The sequence below is a fragment of the Piliocolobus tephrosceles genome, chromosome 17 (assembly GCF_002776525.5).
Source record: "Piliocolobus tephrosceles isolate RC106 chromosome 17, ASM277652v3, whole genome shotgun sequence".
Taxonomy (NCBI): Eukaryota; Metazoa; Chordata; class Mammalia; order Primates; family Cercopithecidae; genus Piliocolobus; species Piliocolobus tephrosceles.
The window spans coordinates 52,621,622-52,644,143 of record NC_045450.1 but is presented as its reverse complement, the minus strand read 5'-3'; the positions used below and the strand labels follow the sequence as shown (position 1 = coordinate 52,644,143).

The window sequence follows — 22,522 nt, the reverse complement described above, 5'->3', positions numbered from 1 at the left end:
CAAAAAAAAATAATAAAATAAAAAAAATTAAAAAAAAAAAAAAAAAAGACTGTGGGTTCTTGAGTTAGAGGGCTGGGGTTAAGTCTCAGATGTCCCTTATTAGCTATGTCAGACTTCTCTGAGCCTTAGTCCTCACGTCTGTAAAATAGGGATGATGGTAGTCTTTGTCACAGTGTATTGATGTGAGGATGCAATGAGAAAGCATAGTCGGGCATGGTGGCTCACGCCTGTAATTCCCAGCACTTTCCGAGGCTGAGGTGGGCAGACACGAGGTCAGGAGATCGAGACCATCCTGGCTAACACGGTGAAACCCCGTCTCTACTAAAAATACAAAAAAAATTAGGCTGGGCGCGGTGGCTCACGCGTATAATCCCAGCACTTTGGGAGGCCAATGCGGGATCATGAGGTCAGGAGATCGAGACCATCCTGGCTAACGTGGTGAAACCCCGTCTCTACTAAAAGTACAAAAACAAAATTATCTGGGCGTGGGGTGGGTGCCCTTAGTCCCAGCTACTCGGGAGGCTGAGGCGGGAGAATGGCGTGAACCCGGGACGCGGAGTTTGCAGTGAGCAGAGATCGTGCCATTGCACTCCAGCCTGGTGACAGAGCGAGACTCGGTTTCCCAAAAAAAAAAAGCTAGGTGTGGTGGCATGTGCTTGTAGTCCCAGCTACTCGGGAGGCTGAGGCAGGAGAATTGCTTGAACCCGGGAGGCAGAGGTTGCAGTGAACCGAGATCGCGCCATTGTGCTCCAGCCTGAGCAACGAGCAAAACTGTCTCGAAGAAAAAAAAAAGAAATAGAGAAAGCATAATGTGTGCTTTACATGGACCCTGGAACCTGCTAGGAATTCAGTAAAGATCAGCCATTCTGGCCTGGCCAGTGGCTCATGCCTGTAATCCCAGCAGTTTGGGAGGCCAAGGTGGGCAACTTTTAGCACTTTGAGGCCAAGGTGGGCAGATCACTTGAGGTCAGGAGTTTGAGACCAACCTGGCCAACATGGTGAAACTCCATCTCTACTAAAAATACAAAAATTAGCTGGGCATGGTGGTGCATGCCTGTAATCCCAGCTACTTGGGAGGCTGAGGCAGGAGAATTGCTTGAACTCGGGAGGCAGAGGTTGCAGTGAGCTGAGATTGAGCCATTGTACTCCAGCGGGGGGGACAAGAGTGTAACTCCATCTCAAAAAAAAAAGACTATCAAAATGGATGTAATTATGTATGTATGTATGTTTATACATATGTATGTATGTATTTATTTGAGATGGAGTCACACTCTGTTGCCCAGGCTGGAGTGCAGTAGTGCAAACTCTGCTCACTGCAGCCTCTGCCTCTTGAGTTCAAGTGATTCTCCTGCCTCAGCCTCCTGAGTAGCTGAGATTACCAGTGCCTGCCACCATGCCTGGTTCTTTTGTATTTTTAGTAGAGATTACAGGTGTGAGCCACCACACCCAGCTCACGCCTGATTCCCAGCACTTCGGGAGGCCCAGGCAGGCGGATAACCTGAGGCCAGGAATTTGAGACCAGTCTGGCCAACATGTTGAAACCCCATCTCTTCTAAAAATACAAAAATTAGTCGGGACTGGTGGTGCACGCCTGTAATCCCAGCTACTCTGGAGGCCAACGCAGAAGAATTACTTGAACCCTGGAGGCAGAGGCTACAGTGAGCAGAGATTGCACGACTGCACTCCAGTCTGGGCGACAGGGAGAGACTCTGTCTCACAAAAGAAAAAAAAAAAAAAAAAAGAGATGGGGGGGGTCTCACCATGTTGCCCAGGCTGGTCTCGAACTCCTGAGATCAAGAGATCCTCCTGCCTTGTGCTCCCAAAGTGCTGGGATTACAGGCTTAAGTCATGGCGCCCAGCCTAATTTTTATAAAAGCACAAAATAATCCTGGAAGACACCTGGGAGTTTATATTTTATTTTTTTCTTAGAGACAGGGTCTTACTCTGTCACCTAGGCTGGAGTGCAGTGACCTGATAACACCTCACAGTAACTTCAAACTCCCGGGCTCAAGAGATCCTCCTGGCTGGGCACGGTGGCTCAAGCCTGTAATCCCAGCACTTTGGGAGGCCGAGACGGGCGGATCACGAGGTCAGGAGATCGAGACCATCCTGGCTAACACGGTGAAACCCCGTCTCTAATAGAAAAATACAAAAAACTAGCCGGGCGACGAGGCGGGCGCCTGTAGTCCCAGCTACTCGGGAGGCTGAGACAGGAGAATGGCGTGAACCCGGGAGGCGGAGCTTGCAGTGAGCTGAGATCCGGCCACTGCACTCCAGCCTGGGCGGCAGAGCAAGACTGTCTCTAAAAAAAAAATCTTTAAAGAGATCCTCCCACCTCAGTCTCCCTAGTAGCTAGGACTACAGGGGCACACCACCACTCCTGGTTAATCTAAAAAATCTTTTTTGTAGAGGTTAAATCTCCCTATGTTGCCAGCCTGTTCTCAAACTCCTGGTCTCAAGCAATCTTCCTTCTTTGGCCTCCCAAAGTGTTAGGATTACAGGTGTGAACTGGCCTTGTTTTTCAGACTTTATTTATTTTTTGAGAATAAGTCTTGCTCTGTCGCCCAGGCTGGAGTGCAGTGGCACAATCTCTGTTCACTGCAGCCTCCGCCTCCTGGGTTCACGCCATTCTCCTGCCTCAGCCTCCCTAATCGCTGGAATTACAGGCGCATGCCACCACGCCCAGCTAATTTTTGTATTTTTAGTAGAGATGGGGTTTCACCATGTTGGCCAGGCTGGTCTTGAACTGACCTCAGGTGATCCACCCACTTCGGCCTTCCAAAGTGCTGGGATTACAGGCATGAGCCATCGCGCCCCGCCGTTTTTCAGACTTGCGAAAGAACAGTCCTTGGCCGGACGCGGTGGCTCACGCCTGTAATCCCAGCACTTTGGGAGGCCAAGGCGAGCAAATCACGAGGTCAGGAGAACAAGACCATCCTGGGTAACACGGTGAAACCTCGTCTCTACTAAAAATGCAAAAAATTAGCCAGGTGCAGTGACACGTGCCTGTAGTCCCAGCTACTCGGGAGGCTGAGGCAGAAGAATCGCTTGAACCTGGGAAGCGGAGGTTGCAGTGAGCGAAGATTGTGCCACTGCGCTCCAGCCTGGGCGACAGAGCGAGGCTCCGTCTCAAAAGACAAAAAAACACCCCCCCCCCCAAAAAAAAAACAGTCCTCTTGTTCTGTCTACTGTTTCTACCGGGAGAAAATGGGGCTACCCTCCTTTGCTTGCAGAGGCGAGTGGAAGCTGCAGAACCAGCTGCCACGGCCGATTCTTGGCGAGGTTATTAACAGCTGAGGGATTTCCGCCCGGTAGGCTGAAACGTAGTGCTCCCCGGGCGCTCCGTGCTCTCTGCTTCCCCCGGTAGGTAAAAACGGGAAGGCGGCCCTGGAGGTACGGCGGGAGGGAACACTGCCCCCTGGCGGTTGATGTCGCTCTAAAGAAAGTTGAAATGAAAAAGCCTGGCCCACGGAAGGTGGCAGCTGAGAAGGCTGCCTGGGAGCCTCAGGGCTCTCCCCTAGTCATCAGGTCTTTGGGTTGCGCTTGGTCTCTGCAAATAATCCATATTGATCCCAGCTTTCTCCTCCCTGGAGTCACTCCCACAGGAGTGTTGGGCCAGCCCCACAAAGTGTGTGGCCCATGTGTTTCCTAATTCCTCTCGAGGGTCATGGTCACACAAGGAAAACCCATGCTGTTCCACTGTGAGCCAGAGTTGTAAGTTTACTCAAATGTGTTTTTTCCCTTATGAGATTTGGACAATGGCTATTTGCTGATTAATAACAATCCTATGATCATATCAACAAGAGCCCAAAAGTACTTAATAAGACAGCATTGGGGCTGGGCACAGTGGCTCACGCCTGTAATCCCAGCACTTTGGGAGACGGAGGCGGGCGGATCACGAGGTCAGGAGTTTAAAACCAGCCTGACCAACATGATGAAACCCTGTCTCTACTAAAAATACAAAAATTCACCAGGCGTGACTGGGCGTGGTGGTTCACGCTTGTAATCCCAGCACTTTGGGAGGCTGAGGCAGGCGGATCACGAGGTTAGGAGATCAAGACCATCCTGGCTAACATGGTGAAACCCCGTCTCTACTAAAAATACAAAAAAACTTAGCCGGGCATGGTGGCGGGCGCCTGTAGTCCCAGCTACTTGGGAGGCTGAGGCAGGAGAATGGCATGAACCTGGGAGGCAGAGCTTGCAGTGAGCCGAGATGACACCACTGCACTACAGCCTGGGAAACAGTGAGATTCCATCTCAAAAAAAAAAAATTATCCAGGCATGGTGGTGCACGCCTGTAATCCCAGCTACTCAGGAGGCTGAGGTAGGATAATCACTTGAACCCAGGAGGTGGAGGTTGCAGTGAGCCGAGATGGCATCACTGTACTCCTTCCTGGGCAACAGAGCACGACTCTCAAAAAAAAAAAAAAACAGCATTGGGCTTGGTGTGGTGGCTCACACCTGTAATCCCAGTGCTTTGGGAGGCCAAGGAAGAAGGATAGCTTGAGCCCAGGAGTTCAAGACCAGCCTGGGCAACGTAGTTAGATCCACTACAAAAAATACAAAAAATAGCCAGGTGTGGTGGTGCACTCCTGTAGTCTCAGCTACTCAGGAGGCTGAGTGGGAGGATTGGTTGAGCATGGGAGGTGGAGTCTGCAGTGAGCTGTGTTTGTGCCACTGCATTCCAGCCTGTGTCAGAGCAAAACTCTGTCTCAAAAAAAAAAAAAAAAAAAAGAAAAAAATTAGCTGGGTGTGGTGGCATGTGTCTATAGGTCCAGCTACTTGTGAGGGTGAGGTGGGAGGATCACTTGAGCCCAGGCATTTGAGACTGCAGCAAGCCATAATTGCACCATTGCACCCTGACAGGCAAAAGCTTGTCTCAAAAACAACAACAACAACAACACAGCATTCATTTCTTTTTTTTTTTTGAGATGGAGTCTTGCTCTGTTGCCCAGGCTGGAGTGTAGTGGTGTGATCTCGGCTCACTGCAACCTCCACCTCCCGGGTTAAAGCTATTCTTGTGCCTCAGCCTCCTGAGTAGCTGGGACTACAGATGCACCACCATGCATGACTAATTTTTTTTTTTTCTCTGAGACGGAGTCTTGCTCTGTCGCCAGGGCTGGAGTGCAGTGGCCGGATCTCAGCTCACTGCAAGCTCCGCCTCCTGGGTTTATGCCATTCTCCTGCCTCAGCCTCCCGAGTAGCTGGGACTACAGCCTCCAGCCACCTCACCCGGCTAGCTTTTTGTATTTTTTAGTAGAGACGGGGTTTCACCGTGTTAGCCAGGATGGTCTCGAACTCCTGACCTCGTGATCCGCCCGTCTCGGCCTCCCAAAGTGCTGGGATTACAGGCTTGAGCCACTGCGCCCGGCAGCATGACTAATTTTTATAATTTTAGTAGATATGGGGTTTCACCATGTTGGCCAAGCTGGTCAAACTCCTGACCTCATGTGATCTGTCTGCCTTGGCCTCCCATAGTACTGGGATTATAGGCATGAGTCACTGCACCTAGTTCTTTTTTTTAAATTATTTTAATTTAAATTTCATTTCTCAGCCTGTAATCCCAGCACTTTGGGAGGCTGACACGGGCAGATCACGAGGTCAGAAGATCGAGACCATCCTGGCTAACATGGTGAAACCCCGTCTCTACTAAAAAATACAAAAAACTAGCCAGGCGAGGTGGTGGGCGCCTGTAGCTGGGACTACAGGCGCCCGCTGAGGCAGGAGAATGGCGTAAACCCGGGAGGTGGAGCTTGCAGAGAGCTGAGATTCGGCCATTGCACTCCAGCCTGGGCGACAGAGCGAGACTCCGTCTCAAAAAAAAAAAAAAAAATTCATTTATCTTCTGATACCTTTGGTACAGCATTCATTTTTATATAAAACCTTTAAAACAAAGGAATGGCAGAGAGATCTGGAGTGAACTTGGTAGAGATGCATCTCTTTCCTACTGCCTCCACACACCTACTCAGCAGTGATGGAGCTATCAACATTTGGCAGCCATTCAGGTAGCCTGTTAGATACTAGGGCCATAAAGACAGAAAGATATAGTTACAGCCTTGAAGGACCTTGGCAGATCTGGTGTGACCATCCCAGCAGGTAGCACAGTGCCTGGCGTGTTGGCGGGAGGGATGTGAAATGAGGTCCACTGCAGAATGCTGAGCTGCAGGCAAGGGGTGTCTGTGGGCAGAGGTGAGTTCTCTCTCTGCCTGGGGAGATCCGGGAAGGCTTTTCAGATGAGGAGCAGGCAGCCAGTGTACACCTTTCTTCCCAAAGCCTGGTGGGCCTGGCCTCTCTGAGCCGTACTCTCTGACTGAGAAGAAGCCACTTGGTGGGCATGTTTCAGGTGGGTATGTTTCAGGTAGGTGGTATTCTTGGGTTGCAGGAAGGGAGACGGATAGGGTCTGGGGACTAACATTTGGGGTTCCAAAACAACACTGTCACTAACCAGCGTCCTTCGTTTCTGAAGAAGCTTGCGTTTCTGGGTACTCTTGTTTTCTATGAGAAAGGATTCATCTATGGTCACTCCTGAAGGTTGTGGCTGTAATCTGCACAGAGAAGGGAAAGCTGATGGTGGGTGACAGAGTCCAGAGTTGGGAGAGAACCCCCATCCTTCCTAGATCCACAAGGCATAGCCATCTCCCCGAGCTAGGCTCTGAGTCTTCCCAGTGCTGCTCCAGATTCCCAGAGAAACTGCCAAGCAAGTCCCTGGCCTTGGGTCCAAACCATTTGCCCTACATTCCCAGAAACATTCTTTTCATCACCAAAATTTCACCAACTACTGCAGCAGAAAGATATCCTCCCCATGAACCCAGAGAACCCCATGGGCCTATACTTCTGTTCAGTGTTCAACTGTGGCTGTGATGTTGGTTTCACGTACACAACTCTGGCACACTCTGGGGCTCTGATACAAAGGGCAGGTGCTGTAGGACAAGAAGCACAGGGTCTGGGGTCCGGGATCTGGGGTGTAAGTCTGAATCCTGCACTTACTGGCTGATAGGGTCTAAGGGCTGACATCTGGGGTTCCAATAGGGCCACCCTTGAGCAAGTCATTTAATATCTCTCAGCCTGGTTTCTTCACAAAGAAGTGGAGACAACTGTTTTTTGTTTGTTTGTTTGTTTTTTTGAGACGGAGTCTTGCTCTGTCACCCAGGCTGGAGTGCGGTGGTGCGATCTCAGCCCACTGCAACCTCCATCTTGCGGGTTCAAGCAGTTCTCTGCCTCAGCCTCCTCAGTAGCTGGGATTACAGGCATCTGCCACCACGTCTGGATAATTTTTGTATTTTTAGTAGAGATGGGGTTTCACCATGTTGGCCAGGCTGGTCTTGAACTCCTGACCTCATGATAAACCTGCCTTGGCCTCCCAAAGTGCTGGGATTACAGGCGTCAGCCACTGTGCCCGACCAGAGACAACTCTTGCTTTTCATATCTTACACAGTTGTGAAGTTTATTTTATTTATTTATTTATTTTAAGACAGAGTCTCGCTCTGTCACCCAGGGTAGAGTGCAGTGGCGCCATCTCAGCTCACTGCAATCTCCACCTCCTGGGTTCAAGCGATTCTCCTTCCTCAGCCTCCTGAGTAGCTGGGACTACAGTCCCCTGCCATCATGCCCAGCTAAGTTTTGTATTTTTAGTAGAGATTGGGGTTTCACCATGTTGGCTAGGCTGTCTTGAATACCTGACCTCAAATGATCCACCCACCTCCGCCTCCCAAAGTGCTGGGATTACAGGTGTGAGCCACCACCGCGACTGGTCTGAAGTTTAAACACGAATTAGCTGGGTGTGGTGGTGGGTGCCTCTAATTCCAGCTACTTGGGAGGCTGAGGCAGAAGAATCACTTGAATCTGGGAGGCAGAGGTTGCAGTGAGCCGAGATCGCACCACTGCACTCCAGCCTCAGTGACAGAGTAAAACTCTGTCTGAAAACAAAACAAAAAAAATTAGATGTGTATCTGGGCATGGTAGCTCATGCCTGTAATCCCAGCACTTTGGGAAGCCAAGACAGACAGATTGCTTGAGCCCAAGAGTTCGAGATGAGCCTGAGCAACATAGTGAGACTTTGCCTCTATTTATTTATTTGTTTGTTTATTTATTTATTTCTGGTTTCAAACTCCTGACCTCAGGTGGTCCGCCTGCCTCGGCCTCCCAAAGTGCTGGGATCACAGGCATGAGCCACTGCACCCAGTCAATTTTTTTTTTTCTTTTTTTTTTGAGACAGAGTCTTATTCTGTCACCCAGGCTGGAGTGCAATGGCGTGATCTCGGCTCACTGCAGCCTCTAACTCCCAGGTTCAGCCTCTAACTCCTGCCTCAGCCTCCTGAGTAGCTGGGACTAAAGGTGCACACCACCAAGCCTGGCTAATTTTTGTATTTTTATTAGAGACGGGGCTTCACCATGTTGCCCAGGATGGTCTCGATCTGACCTTGTGATCTGCCCGCCTCGGCCTTCCAAAGTGCTGGGATTACGGGTGTGAGCCACCATGCCCGGCCATTTTATTTATTTATTTATTTTATTTTATTTTATATTTTAATTTTATTTTAATTTATTTTATTTTATTTTATTTTTTGAGACAGAGTCTCGCTTTATCGCCCAGGCTGGAGTGCAGGGGCCGGATCTCAGCTCACTGCAAGCTCCGCCTTCCGCGTTCACGCCATTCTCCTGCCTCAGCCTCTGAGTAGCTGGGACTACAGGGGCCCGCTACCATGCCCGGCTAGTTTTTTTTTTCAGTAGAGACGGGGTTTCACCGTGTTAGCCAAGATGGTCTCGATCTCCTGACCTCGTGATCCGCCCATCTCAGCCTCCCAAAGTGCTGGGATTACAGGCTTGAGCCACCGCGCCCGGCCCTATTTTTTTTAATAAATAAAAAAAAATGAGACATGCAAAATACCATGTAAACTGCAATGAACTGCTAGATGTTCATTATGACTGTAGAACGGGAAAAGCCTCTTAGGACAGCCATCCTAGAAAGGCATTTGGGGACCAACAGGGAGGGCTACTGTGGGCAGGCAGGCTCAGGTGGAACAAAAGGAAGAAGTAATTCCAACAATCCATGGGGTGGGGGTGTGTGATTTATGTTGCTGGATAGATCTTGTGTTCACTCCTCTTGCTTGCTGGTGACTTTGGGCATGCCGCTTAACATCTCTGAACCTCAGTGTCTTTGCCCATAAAAGTAGGATTAGGACTACCCAAACTCCAGGGAGTTGAGAGCCCTAATGTGAACTCAGTTGAGAAACTGCCCTGTAATGCTCCTCAGCTATAGTCCACGGAGCAGTAATATTCCAAACCCTAGTCCTCTATTGCCTCTCAACATTGGACTAGTGTGAGCAAAACACATGGAGTAAGCAGTTGGTGAGGAGAAGGAAGAGTGTCTGCCCAGATGAGTGTGGGTGTAAGACAGTCTTGGAGACCAACAAGATACAACAGATCAACCCCAAGTGCTCACTGGGTTAAATCAATACCTTCTTATCAAAGCTAATCTATTATCCACTGGTGTGGTGGCTCAAGCCTGTAATCCCAGCACTTTGGGAGGCAGAGGTGGGCAAATCACAAGGTCAGGAGTTCAAGACCAGCCTGGCCAACATACTGAAACCCTGTCTCTACTAAGAAAATACAAAAATCAGCCAGGTGTGGTGGCAGGTACCTGTAGTCCCAGCTACTCAGGAGGCTAAGGCAGTAGAATCTCTTGAACCTGGGAGTCAGAGGTTGCAGTGAGCCGAGATGGAGCCACTGCACTACAGCCTGGGCGACACAGCGAGACTCTGTCTCAAAAAAAAAAAAGACTAATCAATTCTCCAAACTCTGTTCTTGCTCATGCTGGAACCACCAGGAAAGGCAAAGTAAGCAAGAAAATTGAGGAATTCTATAAATTCTGAGAAGCTGTTGAATGGAAAAGTTTAGTAGGTAACAGATGTTAGTTTTGAATATCAAAGGAGACAACATTATAAAACAGACCTAAAACAAGGCAAACCAAACACCTTCTAAGGCCTGTACACTTATCCAAAAAGCTTAGGATGCTTGGGCTGGGCATAGTGGCTCACGTCTGTAATCCCAGCATGTTGGGAGGCTGAGGTGGGCAGATCACAAGGTCAGGAGATCAAGACCATCCTGGCTAACACAGTGAAACCTTGTCTCTACTAAAAATACAAAAAATTAGCCAGACGTGTTGGCACACACCTATAGTCCCAGCTACTCAGGAGGCTGGGGCAGGAGAATCACTTGAGCCTGGGAGGCAGAGGTTGCAGTGAGCTGAGATCGCCCCACTGTACTCCAGCCGGGGAAACAGAGGGAAACCCCCCCACTCACAAAAAAAAAAAAAAAAAAAAAGAAGCTTAGGATGTATTATGTTAAATATTTTATGGTAACCCTCAGAGGGGAATGGGAAACATTTATATTTCTACCTCAAAGCTGGATCAAACTCATTTTTTTTTTTTTTTTTTTTAGACAGAGTCTCACTCTGTTGCCCAGGCTGGAGTGCAGAGGTGTGATCTTGGCTCACTGCAAGCTCCGACCCCTGGGTTCATGCTATTCTCCTGCCTCAGCCTGCCGTGTAGCTGGGACTACAGGCGCCCACCACCAGGCCCGGCTAATTTTTTTTTTTTGTATTTTTAGTAGAGACCGGGTTTCACCATGTTAGCCAGGATGGTCTCGATTTCCTGACCTCGTGATCCGCCCGTCTCAGCCTCCCAAAGTGCTGGGATTACAGACGTGAGCCACCGTGCCCGGCCTCAAGCTCAGGTATTTAAGAGGTAGTAGGCAGTGGGTTTGTCAGGAATGTATCTTGGTATTCAGTGAACGCAAGCTGCTGAGTTCTACCCACCAAGTGCCAGGGTTATGAGGGTGAAGGGAGAAAAGCCAATAGGGAGGAGAAGCCTGCCCCAGGAAAATGCACAATTTGAAGGTCCCTTGCAGAGGGTCCTGATGACATGTTCCACAGTGCTAAGGTCTAGCCTATCCATCATCCTGTCCCTCTTTAAAGGGAAAGGATGAGGACACCCACAGTGTCTTTAAGAGAAACAGTGACTCTGGCCCAACATATATCACTAAATACTGGTGAATAAGGAATATGGTAGATTAATGATGTTTGTATTTGCTTTTTATTTATTTACTATTTTTGAGACAGGGTCTCTCTCTCTTGCCCGGACTGGAGTGCAGTGGTCCGATCTCGGCTCACTGCAACCTCCGCCTCCCAAGTTCAAGCAATTCTCCTGCCTCAGCCTCCCAAGTAGCTGGAATTACAGGTGTATGCCACTACCACCTGGCTAGTTTTTGTATTTTTAGTAGAGACGGAGTTTCACTATGTTGGCCAGGCTGGTCTTGAACTCCTGACCTCAAATGATGCACCCACCTCAGACTCCTAAAGTGCTGGGATTACAAGCATAAGCCACTGCTCCCAGCCTGTATTTTTTTTTTTTTTTTTTTTGAGACAGAGTCTTGCTCTGTCTCCCAGGCAGCTGGAACACGGTGGCGAGATCTCAGCTCATTGCAACCTCCTCCTCCTTGGTTCAAGCAATTCTCGTGCCTCAGCCTCCAGTATAGCTGGGATACAGGCACACGTCACCATGCCTGGCTGATTTTCTTTTTCTGTTTTTTTTTTTTTTTTTTTTTTGAGACGGAGTCTCGCTCTGCTGCTGGGCTGGAGTACAGTGTTATGATCTCGGCTCACTGCAACCACTACCTCCTGGGTTCAAGCGATTCTCCTGTCTCAGCCTTCTGAGTAGCTGGGATTACAGGTGCCCGCCACCATGCCCGGCTAATTTTTGTATTTTTAGTGGAGACAGGGTTTCACCATGTTGGCCCAGATGGTCTCGATCTCTTGACTCCATGATCTGCCCACCTCGGCCTCCCAAAGTGCTGGGATTACAGGTGTGAGCCACTGCGCCTGGCCAATATTTTGTATTGCTATTAGAAATGGGGTTTTTGCCATATTGCCCAGCCTGGTCTCAAACTCCGGAGCTCAGGCAATCCACCCACCTTGGCCTCCCAAAGTAAGAGGATTATAGGGGTGAGCCACTGTGCTTGGCTGTGTGTGTGTGTGTGTGTGTGTGTGTGTGTGTTTTAATAGACAGGGTCTTGCTTTGTTGCCCAGGCTACAGGGCACTAGTTTGATCAGAGTTCACTGCATCCTCTCGAACTCCTGGGTTCAAGTAATCCTCCTGCCTCAGCCTCCTGAGTAGCTGAAACTTTTTTTTTTTTTTTGGTAGGGTCAGGGTCTTACTATAGTGTTTCCCAGGCTGGTCTTGAACTCCTTACCTCAAGTGATCCTCCCGCCTTGGCCTCCCAAAGTGTTGGGATTACAGGCATAAGCCACCATGACCAGCCCTGTGCTTCTTTCTTAAAATGGATGGGGATTCTCTTTCTGGGTCTGCTTCATATCTTTTTCTTTTCTTTTTTTTTTTTTTTTTGAGGCGGAGTCTCGCTCTGTCGCCCGGACTGGAGTGCAGTGGCCGGATCTCAGCTCACTGCAAGCTCCGCCTCCCGGGTTTACGCCATTCTCCTGCCTCAGCCTCCCGAGTAGCTGGGACTACAGGTGCCCGCCACCTCGCCCGGCTAGTTTTTGTATTTTTAGTAGAGACGGGGTTTCACCGTGTTAGCCAGGATGGTCTCGATCTCCTGACCTCGTGATCCACCCGTCTCGGCCTCCCAAAGTGCTGGGATTACAGGCTTGAGCCACCACGCCCGGCCCATATCTTTTTCATAGAGAATGGCAGTTTACTAAATTATTCCTGTGCTGGGTAGCAATTCTCCCTCTCTCTGTCTCCCTTTTTTTCTTTTTGAGACAGAGTCTCACTCTGTCGCCCAGGATAGAGTGCAGTGGCGTGATCTTGGCTCACTGCAACCTCTGCCCTCTGCCTCCCTGGTTCAAGCGATTCTCCTGCCTCAGCCTCCCAAGTAGCTGGGATTATAGGTGCCCGCCACCATGCCCCACTAATTTTTTTTTTTTTTTGAGATGGAGTCTCACTCTGTTGCCCAGGCTGGAGTACAGTGGTGTGAGCTCGGCTCACTGCAAGCTCTGCCTCCCAGGTTCATGCCATTCTCCTGCCTCAGCCTCCTGAGTAGCTGGGACCACAGGAACCTGCCACTGCGCCTAGCTAAGTTTTTTTTTGTATTTTTAGTAGAAACGTTTAGTTTCACTGTGTTAGCCAGGATCGTCTTGATCTTCTGACCTCGTGATCTGCTTGCTTCGGCCTCCCAAAGTGCTGGGATTACAGACATGAGCCACCGCCTGGCTAATTTTTTTATTTTTAGTAGAGACAGGATTTTGCAATGTTGGCCAGGCTTGTCTCGAACTCCTGACCTCAGGTGATACACCCGCCTTGGCTTCCCAAAGTGCTGGGATTTTAGGCGTCAGCCACCGTGCCTGGCCCCAACAATTATCTTTCTCAAGCCTGCTACCTGGTTCTTGTAGACTAATTTTAACTCTGAATAAAAATCATCAAATTGGCATTTCCTGTTCTTAGGGACTTTTTTTTTTGATATGGAGTCTCACTCTGTTGCCCAGGCTGGAGTGCAATGGCATAATCTCGGCTCACTGCAAGCTCCGACTCCTGGGTTCACACCATTCTCCTGCCTCAGCCTCCCGAGTAGCTGGGACTACAGGCGCCCGCCACCACGCCCGACTAATTTTTTTGTATTTTTAGTAGAGACGGAGTTTCACCGTGTTAGCCAGGATGGTCTCGATCTCCTGACCTCATGATCCACCTGCCGCGGCTTCCCAAAGTGCTGGGATTATAGGCGTTAGCCACCGCGCCCGGCCTGTTAGGGACTTTTGTAGGCTTTTCACTGTCAAGGCAGCAGACCCTGAAGGATGAGAGTTTAGTTGGGATTGGGTGGTGTTTTTTTTTTTCCCACTGGGAATGAGTAGAAGGAGGGACACTACATTCATTCAACACTTACTGGGTGCCTATTTACATACGAGAGCTGTGGTAAGAGCTTCACATATTCTGCCTAAATGTTCCCAACAATGTTTGTGGGGTGGACTGTATCATTCCCATGTTTGAGATATATAAGCTGAAGCCCGGAACTTGAAGGGCCTTCTCTGAAGTCCCAAAACTAGAAAATGATTTAGCCAAAATTTTTGTTTTAATCCATACATATGGCTTTCCAGGCTGATGGAGCTGGTCATATTTTGCAGTATCCAGTGGCTACACACCTGAGTACAAGTAGAAGCTACCCAAAGGATGATCTCACCAGGTTTCTGAAGTATTTCTTTACTTGTACATGGTAATATTACTACATTATACAGTTGTTATGAGGATTAAATATGGTACGTAGGTCGCGTGCAGGGGTTCACGCTTGTAATCCCAGTTTGAGAGGTCAAAGTGGGAGGATCGCTTGATTCTAGGAGTTCGAAACAAGCCTGGGCAACTTGGTGAAACCTCATATCTACAAAAAACAAACTAACAAAGAAACACCCACAAATTAGCCGAGCGTGGTGGCGCATGCCTGTAGTCCCAGCTACTCAGGAGGCTGAGGCAGGAGGATCGCTTGAGCCTGGGAGGTCGAGGCTGCAGTGAGCCGTAGTAGTGCCACTGCACTCCAGCCTGGGCGACTGAGTGAGATCTTGTCTCAAAAACAAAATGTTTAAAAATGTGGTATATAAAGCATGTGGCATATAGTACATTCGATACAAGCTGGTTGTTACTAGCAATGATAAAGTACGCCTGCCCTTTTGCTAGCACGTACCGTCTTCACTGGGCTAAATCAGTCCGATTTTAACCGATCCTGCAACCATTGACTCTGTGGTGCTGGAGCCCTAGATTAATGGTCAGAGGCCAGCAGGAGGTGCAGAGGTCCTATCAAGTGCCATTTCCCTCTCTAGAAATACTCCAGCCCTCCTCTCTGCCCTCATCCCGGCCAGCGCCTACCTCGACGCGGACGAGAAGCTGTGGTACCGCGACTGCTGGCAGGCCATGACCCACGGGCAGGCGGGCAACCAGCACCCGCGGCCTGGGAAACTGTGGTAGTGTACAGCCCGTCGCCACGGCAACCAGGCCCCAGAGGCCCCCGCGGTGAGGGCGGAGTCAGGGATGCGCCGCGCCCCTGAGCCTAGCGCCCGCAGGCTGAGAGCGGGATAAAGTAGCAAAGGTGGACTGGGACCCGGCATCGGGTGCCCCGAGAGTCAATCACTACAGCCGATTTGACCCCAGGTACGAGAACTGGGGCAGGGGAATGAACAGAGGCCATGGGGAGGGAAGTCCGCTGAGAGGCCGGAGCCGCTTTGCCGGCGGGAATTGTAGTTTTCGGTGTCCCGACGTCTCGATGGGACAGGCTTATGGCTGAGAAGGGTTGTACTACATCTCCCAGAATTCTCTACCAGCCCGAGTTGCTCCGCCTCTCGAGAGCTCTGCATTGTGGGTTATGGAGTTCGAAATGTGGCGAAGGCGTGTCAGTGTCCAAAGAGAGCTGCCGGACTCGGACTCGGTTTCCCTGCGGCCCAGGGAGGCTCACGGGCCATTGGCTGAGCGTGGCGGATCTGGTCCCGCTCCTCCCCGCCCCCAGTGACACAATAGCAGCTCCCTCCAAGATGGCGGCAGCGACGGCAGACCCGGGAGCTGGGAACCCGCAGGCTGGGGACTCCTCCGGCGGGGGCGCTGGGGGCGGGCTGCCGTCTCCCGGGGAGCAGGAGCTGAGCCGGCGCTTGCAGCGCCTGTATCCCGCGGTCAACCAGCAAGAGACTCCGCTGCCGCGCTCCTGGAGCCCCAAGGACAAATACAACTACATTGGTCTCTCCCAGGGCAACCTCCGCGTCCACTACAAAGGTATCGGCCCGTCAGGCTGCGGGGAATCAAGGCTAGAGCGTCCGTGGGGTGGCTCTGCGGCCAGACCCCCGCCCCATCACCTCCCTTTGCCTACCTAGGTGCTCCAAGTTAGGCCTTGGCCCTTTCAGGATGTCCATGGTGGTGAGGCTGACCAGGCCGAGGGTTGACTGTTCTCTGTCCTGAGACACCTGCCGTCAAGAGAACCGCAACAGGTGTCCAAACCCAGTGCTGGGCCGGACCTTCCACTCCAGGACCTCCCTGCTTGTCCTAGGCAGGCTCCAACTCCAGCGGGACCCTTCGCCACTGCTTAGAAGAAAGGGGTGGTCACATCCCTACCATTAGCCTGAGACTCATGGGTTTGCCCACCTGCCAGGCACTTAGACTGGGCCTGGGGATCCGTGCTAGAGTTTGGGGGGTGTCTTACAGGTCGGCTTCCTCCTTCCCCTGGCCTCCCAGGTGGGCTGCCTGGATTCTAGAGAGGCTGCGAGCAGCACTTGGGTATCTCTTACATTGCCTGTACCCTTGTTTTGTTTGTATGGGCAGTGTCTCAGGCAGGACTGCTGTTTTCAGGAGGAGGTGAGGCACAGGTGGAAGGTTTAAGTGTTTACTCAGTTGTCTAATGATTCCTTGGACTGTGTAAGCGCTTCCTTTGGCCACAGAGGAGTGGAGTTGCCATGGAGGAGTTGCAGAGAAAAATGAGGCTTCCATTTGCATTTCCTTCTGCTGAAATTTCTTCCTTGCCCTCTCCTGTTAGGTCATGGCAAAAATCACAAAGATGCGGCCTCGGTGCGTGCCACCCACCCCATACCTGCTGCCTGTGGCATTTATTACTTTGAAGTGAAGATTGTCAGCAAAGGAAGAGATGGGTAAGCCGTTTATGACCACCCTCTTTCCCTGAACACGAGCTGATCCCTGTGGTCAGAGTTGAGGTCCCTTGGCTGGCTCTTGCTGATGTGAGCTGGTGAGCCGCATGGGTCTGGGCTGCCACTGTTTCCTGACTGTGAGCACAGTCTGGTCGAAGCAGCAGATCTTGATGGCCAGTGGGTGTGTTGGGGGTAAAGCAGGGGATTCTTTTTAGTGATGATGTAATTTGATACCTAGAAGGTTAGGCAAACAAGTAACAAGTTTACTTTAAAAATTTAGTGTCCAAAATGGGGTTTCCCTCATAAGCATGTGGTGTTTTCGTGACTTACTTCCTTTCACATTCTTACTGTATTCATGAGGTTCTTTTTTATGGCATTTAGTCATGTAGAGGCCCTGGTAGCCTTCAAAGAGATAGTAGAGTCTTTGCAGCATTCATGAAAGCTGTTGTGGCCACTGACCTGTCATCTCAGTGTAAACAGCGTACACATGGTCAGAATCAGGTGACCTTGCTGCTCATAAACTTGTTTTTCAGTCCAAGGACTTGAACACTACTAGTTGGATCAGCTTTAGGAAGGTCCTCATTAAAGTCAGCATTAGGAGCCCGGCGTGGTGGCTCACGCCTGTAATCACAGCACTTTGGGAGGCTAAGACGGGCAGATCACCTGAGGTCAGGAGTTGGAGACCAGCCTGGAAAGCATGGTGAAACCCTGTCTCTACTAAAAATACAAAAAAATTAGCTGGCATACCTGTAATCCCAGCACTTTGGAAGGCCGAGGCGGGCAGATCACTTGAGATCAGGAGTTCAAGACCAGCCTGGCCAACATGGTAAAATCCCATCTCTACAAAAAAAATTCAAAAATTAGCTGGGTGTGGTGGCGTGCAACTGTAATCCCATCTACTTTGGAGGCTGAGGCATGAGAATCATTTGAACACGGGAGGCGGAGGTTGTAGTGAGCTGAGATTATGCCACTGCACTCCAGCCTGGGCAACAGAGCGAGACTCCGTCCCAAAACCAAACCAAAAAAAGTCAGCATTAGCATTAGGGAGACTCCCTATTTTAGGATGATCCAAGCAGACACAGGAAATCATAAGGGAGATACTTAATTTTTCTTTTCCTTATTTTTTTTTTTGAGACGGAGTCTCGCTGTGTTGCCCAGGCTGGAGTGCAGTGGCTGGATCTCAGCTCACTGCAAGCTCTGCCTCCCGGGTTCACGCCATTCTCCTGCCTCAGCCTCCCGAGTAGCTGGGACCACAGGCGCCCGCCACCTCGCCCAGCTAGTTTTTTGTATTTTTTAGTAGAGACGGGGTTTCACCGTGTTAGCCAGGATGGTCTCGATCTCCTGACCTCATGATCCGCCCGTCTCGGCCTCCCAAAGTGCTGGGATTACAGGCTTGAGCCACCGCGCCCGGCGATTTTTCTTTTTCTTTTTCTTCTTTCTCCCAGTCTCCCTTTTTTTCCCAGAGATTGTGACGAAGCAGGTGTTTAAGTTATGAAATAACATGACTGCAGCTATCTTGGAAAGGTTTTCCTCGTCAGACTTTAGGTTTGGTGTCTGAAGTTTGCCAACCCCTCTGGTGACCACGCCAATGCTGAGAGTGTGTTCTCAGACATTGAGAACTTCTTTCCCCTAGGGACTGTCCCCTTTGTGGTGCATGCAAAATGCTCGACCAAGGGAGTAGGCTGGGGACAACACTGCCAGAGTCAGAGCCTCGTCTACTTCCTCAGTGATGTAACTTCTCTGCCTGTGAGGTCTCTGTGGTCTTGGGTGGATGTTGGAGCTTCAGTCTCCTGATCTGCACTGTGGGGATCCAGGCCAGCATCTAAGCTGCCTGAACTCCAGAATTCTATGCCTCTGAAATTCTGATCATGGGAAGCTACTGCATCTTTCTCTCTCTCTCTTTTTTTTTTTTTTTAAACAAGATGGGGTGTTGCTCTGTCTCCCAGGCCGGAGTGCAGTGGCAAGATCACAGCACACTGCAGCTTCGACCTTCTGGGCTCAAGTTATCCTCCCACCTCCGCCTCCTGAGTAGCTGGGAATACAGGTGCATGCCACCACGCCTAGCTAATTTTTTTTTTTTCTTGAGATGGAGTTTCGCTCCTGTTGCCCAGGCTGGAGTGTAATGGCACGATCTCAGCTCACCGCAACCTTTGCCTCCTGGATTCAAGTGATTCTCCTGCCTCAGCCTCCTGAGTAGCTGGACTTACAGGCATGTGCCACCACGCCTGACTAATTTTGTATTTTTAGTAGAGACGGAGTTCCTCCCTGTTGGTCAGGCTGGTCTCAAACTCCTGACCTCAGGTGATCCGCCTGCCTCGGCCTCCCAAAGTGCTGGGATTACAGGTGTGAGCCACCGCACCCAGCCTAACTTTAAAAATTATTTGTAGAGATGAGGTCTGCCTGTGTTGCCCAGGCTGGTCTCAAACTCCTGGGCTCGAGTGATCCTCCCACCTTGGTGTCTCAAACTGCTGGGAATATAGGCATGAGCTACTGTACCCGGCTGTCTTTCATTTTTATCCCCATCTAGTGCATTTACAGATAGGAAAGTTAAATTTATAGGAGGCCTTCAAAGCTCCTATTTTCCCCTTCCACCATCTGATAGAAGCACATGTATTTAGCGTGCTTGAACTAGTGTGAATGAGAATAGTCCCTTAAAACAAGCACCTCAAAAATAATGTTGACTGAAATGGTGGTGCTAGAGTCTCATACTGCCAGAGAAACTGAGGTGCACTTCTTAAACTTGTAGAAAAGAAAATGGATTGTTTTCTCCTAGTCTTTATCATAGATAACAGTTGAATTAGTTATCTAGCTAGAGAGCAGAGACCAACTTCAGAAGGGAAGTGTTTATACTTAGAGACCTGGATTCTTTTTTTGTTTTTGTATTTTTTGAGAGATGAGGTCTGGTTATGTTGGAGATCTGGATTCTTTCAACTGGCTTTTAACATTTCAGTTTTAGTCAATCTTGCTGGAAAAGGCCCTGTGTCATGTTAGATTGGTGAACTATAGGTGTTGACTGGAAGTCTAAAGAAAGGTGGGCATCTATTCCCAGCATTTTACATGTGGTAAGCATAGCTGTTGAGCTGATCTGGAAACATCAGATGTTAATTAATTAATTAATTTATTTGCCACGCAGTCTGCCTTATCACCCAGGCTGGAGGGCAGTGACTCAATCTCAGCTCACTGCAACCTCTACTTTCTGGGTTCATGCCTCAGCCTCCCAAGTAGCTGGGATTACAGGCATATGCCACCATGCCTGGCTAATTTTTGTATGTTTAGTAGTGACGGGGTTTTGCCATGTTGGCCAGTCTGGTTTCAAACTCCTGACCTCAAGTGATTCACCTGCGTCAGTCTCCCAAAGTGCTAGGATTACAGGCATGAGCCACGATGCTCAGCAAGGAAACATCAGTTTTAGAAAGGTCTCAGGTCATGTATGCCTGTGGTAGCCTGTTTCAGTTGACCACTGTCAGATGGCAAGAGTATGAATAGCTCCTCATGGTCTCTTTACGGAATCTCTGAAAGCCTTCTCATGGCTGGGATGCAGTCACATGTTAGTATGGGCCAGGTGTGGTTTTGAGGAGGCCAAAGGCAGTTACACAGGGCAGGCAGATTTCCCTTTTTTTGTAGATTTTTTTTTTTTTTTTTTTGACACAGGGTCTCGCTCTGTTGCTTAGGCTGGAGTGCAATAGCATCACAGCTCACTGCCGCCTCAACTTCCTGGGCTCAGTCAATCCTCCCACCTCAGCTTCCTGAGTAGCTGGGACTATAGGCGTGTACCATCATGCTTGGCTCCTTTTCTTATTTTTTGTAGAGATGGGGGTCTCACAATGTTTCCTAGGCTGGTCTTGAATTCCTGGGCTCAAGTGTTTCTTCCACCTCAGCCGCACAAAGTGCTGGGATTACAGGCATGAGCCACCGTGCCCGGCTGATATATAAATTTTTTTTTAAACTGTTTTGTAGAGATGGGATCTTGCTGTGTTGCCCAGGCTGGTCTCCAACTCCTAGCCTCAGGTGATCCTCCTGCCTGAAAGTGATCCAAAGCACTGGGATTGCAGGCATGAGCCACCATGGATTTTGGAGGTGTGTTTTTGATCCTGGTTTAGTCCATGACCCAAGCATTAACTGGTTGTCTAGCTTTCCTGTGTTACCTAGTTTGATCCTCACAGCATCTCTGGCAAGTGGCTAGAGCAGATGATCATGTACATTCCTGTTTTGTGAGTGAGCCCTGAGTCCCTGGGATGTTTGGTGTCCTATCCTGGCTGCAGGGCTTAGGGTGTGCAGTGGAGTAGCCTGAATCAGATGTCCTCGCCTGATCCTAGGCACACATGTTCATGTTGCTGCTGCCTTTCCCCATTGTAGCTATTGCCTTCCTTCCCTGGGTAGAGTGAAGGAATATTCTGTTGGATTCCTACCAGATTGCAATGTTAGGGGACAGAGCTGAAAGGTGCATGTTGCTGTGTGGGGCCAGAGAATTGTGACATGCTGTGGGCCAGGCTTGATCAACTTACTGTTCCTTTTAATCTGTAAACTTGCTTTTCTGTAGATTTGAGTACCCTTCCTTTGTAAAAGGTATTTATAAACCCAGTTGTTAGTGTCATTGTTCTCCAGAAAGTCCTTTGTTTTGACAATATCTTTTGGAGAAGAACACACTAAGCTAGCCTAATAAGGAAAGTTTCATGTCAAGGTTTCACAGAATATTTATATTTACCTACTACCTGCTAGGTCCTATACTAGGTGTAGGGAGAACAGAGGTAAAGCCAGCACAGATGAGCTTTGTCCTCAGGAAGCCTGTGGCCCATTCAGTAGAGAGTGGACTGAAAGTCTGCAAGAGGAGGCAGAGCCTGGGAACAGTTGTGAGGGATGAGTAGGAGTTCCCCAGCAGGCGAGACCTGTTAGACCTATAAGTCTAATGGGTAACTAGCTTGACGTCTGGGTGCTAGGCTTTCTGGGCACTCCTCAAGTATAAGAGAGCACTGTGGAGCAGGAGGGACTGTGTTTGAGCTAAGAGCTTGGCACAGACTGATGGGCTTCAGCTGCATTTTGCCGAGTCACCAGAGCTGTGAACTCAGGGAGCGGGTCTGGTGGGGTGAGGAGACATCAGAGCACTGCCAGTGGTGCCAGGAGATAAGGGGCATCCAGGTCTGTCTTTCTAGGAAGCGAAGGAGGGCCTGAAGCTGAGGGTCCCTGGGGAGGAGCAGTGTCCACAGACAGAGTTCATGGACCTGTGGGTGTCCCTGGCTCTTAGTGATGACACATGGAGGGTGTGGCTGGCTAGGCCAACAGATGCTCCAGTGTGACCCTCAAAATAGACTGTAACATCATCCCAGTGGCGGAGGCCTCCTGACATGTGATGGTTGCTTTACCCAAGAGTAATAGGCCTGGACTAGAGCACTGGATGTCATGGAGCGGGGTGGGGGCATTCTCCTCTGTAGCTAGTGTCCGGGCCTAGACCCAGAGCAGGGGTCTCTGACCACAGCCAGCCAGCCTTCCCTTGCTCCTGCAGCTGACTTCCTTTGGCCAGGCAGCAGTGCACTTATTCATTCATTCCAGACACCAGGGCACAGTACCCATTGTTTTTGTTGTTGTTGTTGCTGTTTTGAGATGGAGTCTCACGCTGTTGCCAGGTTGGAGTACAGTGGCACAATCTTGGCTCACTGCAAACCTCTGCCTACTGGGTTCAAGCAATTCCCCTGCCTCAGCCTCCTGAATAGGTACAGGCATGCACCACCACACCCAGCTAATTTTCGTATTTTTAGTAGAGATGGTGTTTCACCATGTTGGCCAGGATGGTCTCGATCTCTTGACCTCATGATCTGCCCTCCTCAGCCTCCCAAAGTGCTGGAATTACAGGCGTGAGCCACCACGCCTGGCTGTGCCCTTTTTTTTTTTTTTTTTTTTTTTTTTTTT

At 49.9% G+C, this 22,522-nt stretch overlaps 2 protein-coding genes across 6 annotated transcripts in view; one reads left to right on the top strand and one right to left on the bottom strand.

The window, feature by feature from the left end:
* TSNAXIP1 (translin associated factor X interacting protein 1) overlaps nt 1–15,167 on the bottom strand; it is a 22,854-nt gene extending 7,687 nt beyond the window's left edge. Inside the window, exons 1-2 of one of the 2 annotated variants that reach the window (XM_023210201.2) lie at nt 14,862–15,167; nt 6,446–6,545 (exon numbers count right to left, since the gene is read on the bottom strand). Coding sequence is in view for 1 of the 2 variants with exons in the window: in XM_026456492.1 (XP_026312277.1) it covers nt 6,446–6,545; nt 14,862–14,908 (147 nt within the window). In the remaining variant the exon portion in view is untranslated. The remainder of the gene's footprint in view (nt 1–6,445; nt 6,546–14,861) is intronic. The other variant, XM_026456492.1, reaches the window with a different exon arrangement.
* Nucleotides 15,168–15,410: 243 nt separating this feature from the next.
* Nucleotides 15,411–22,522, top strand: part of RANBP10 (RAN binding protein 10) — an 85,876-nt gene continuing 78,764 nt past the window's right edge. For 2 of the 4 annotated variants that reach the window (XM_023210193.1, XM_023210194.1), the window contains exons 1-3: nt 15,615–15,755; nt 15,854–15,967; nt 16,510–16,621. Coding sequence is in view for 2 of the 4 variants with exons in the window: in XM_023210192.1 (XP_023065960.1) it covers nt 15,521–15,755; nt 16,510–16,621 (347 nt within the window). In the remaining 2 variants the exon portion in view is untranslated. Of the gene's footprint in view, nt 15,756–15,853; nt 15,968–16,509; nt 16,622–22,522 lie in introns of all 4 variants that reach the window. The other 2 variants (XM_023210192.1, XM_023210196.1) reach the window with 2 other exon arrangements.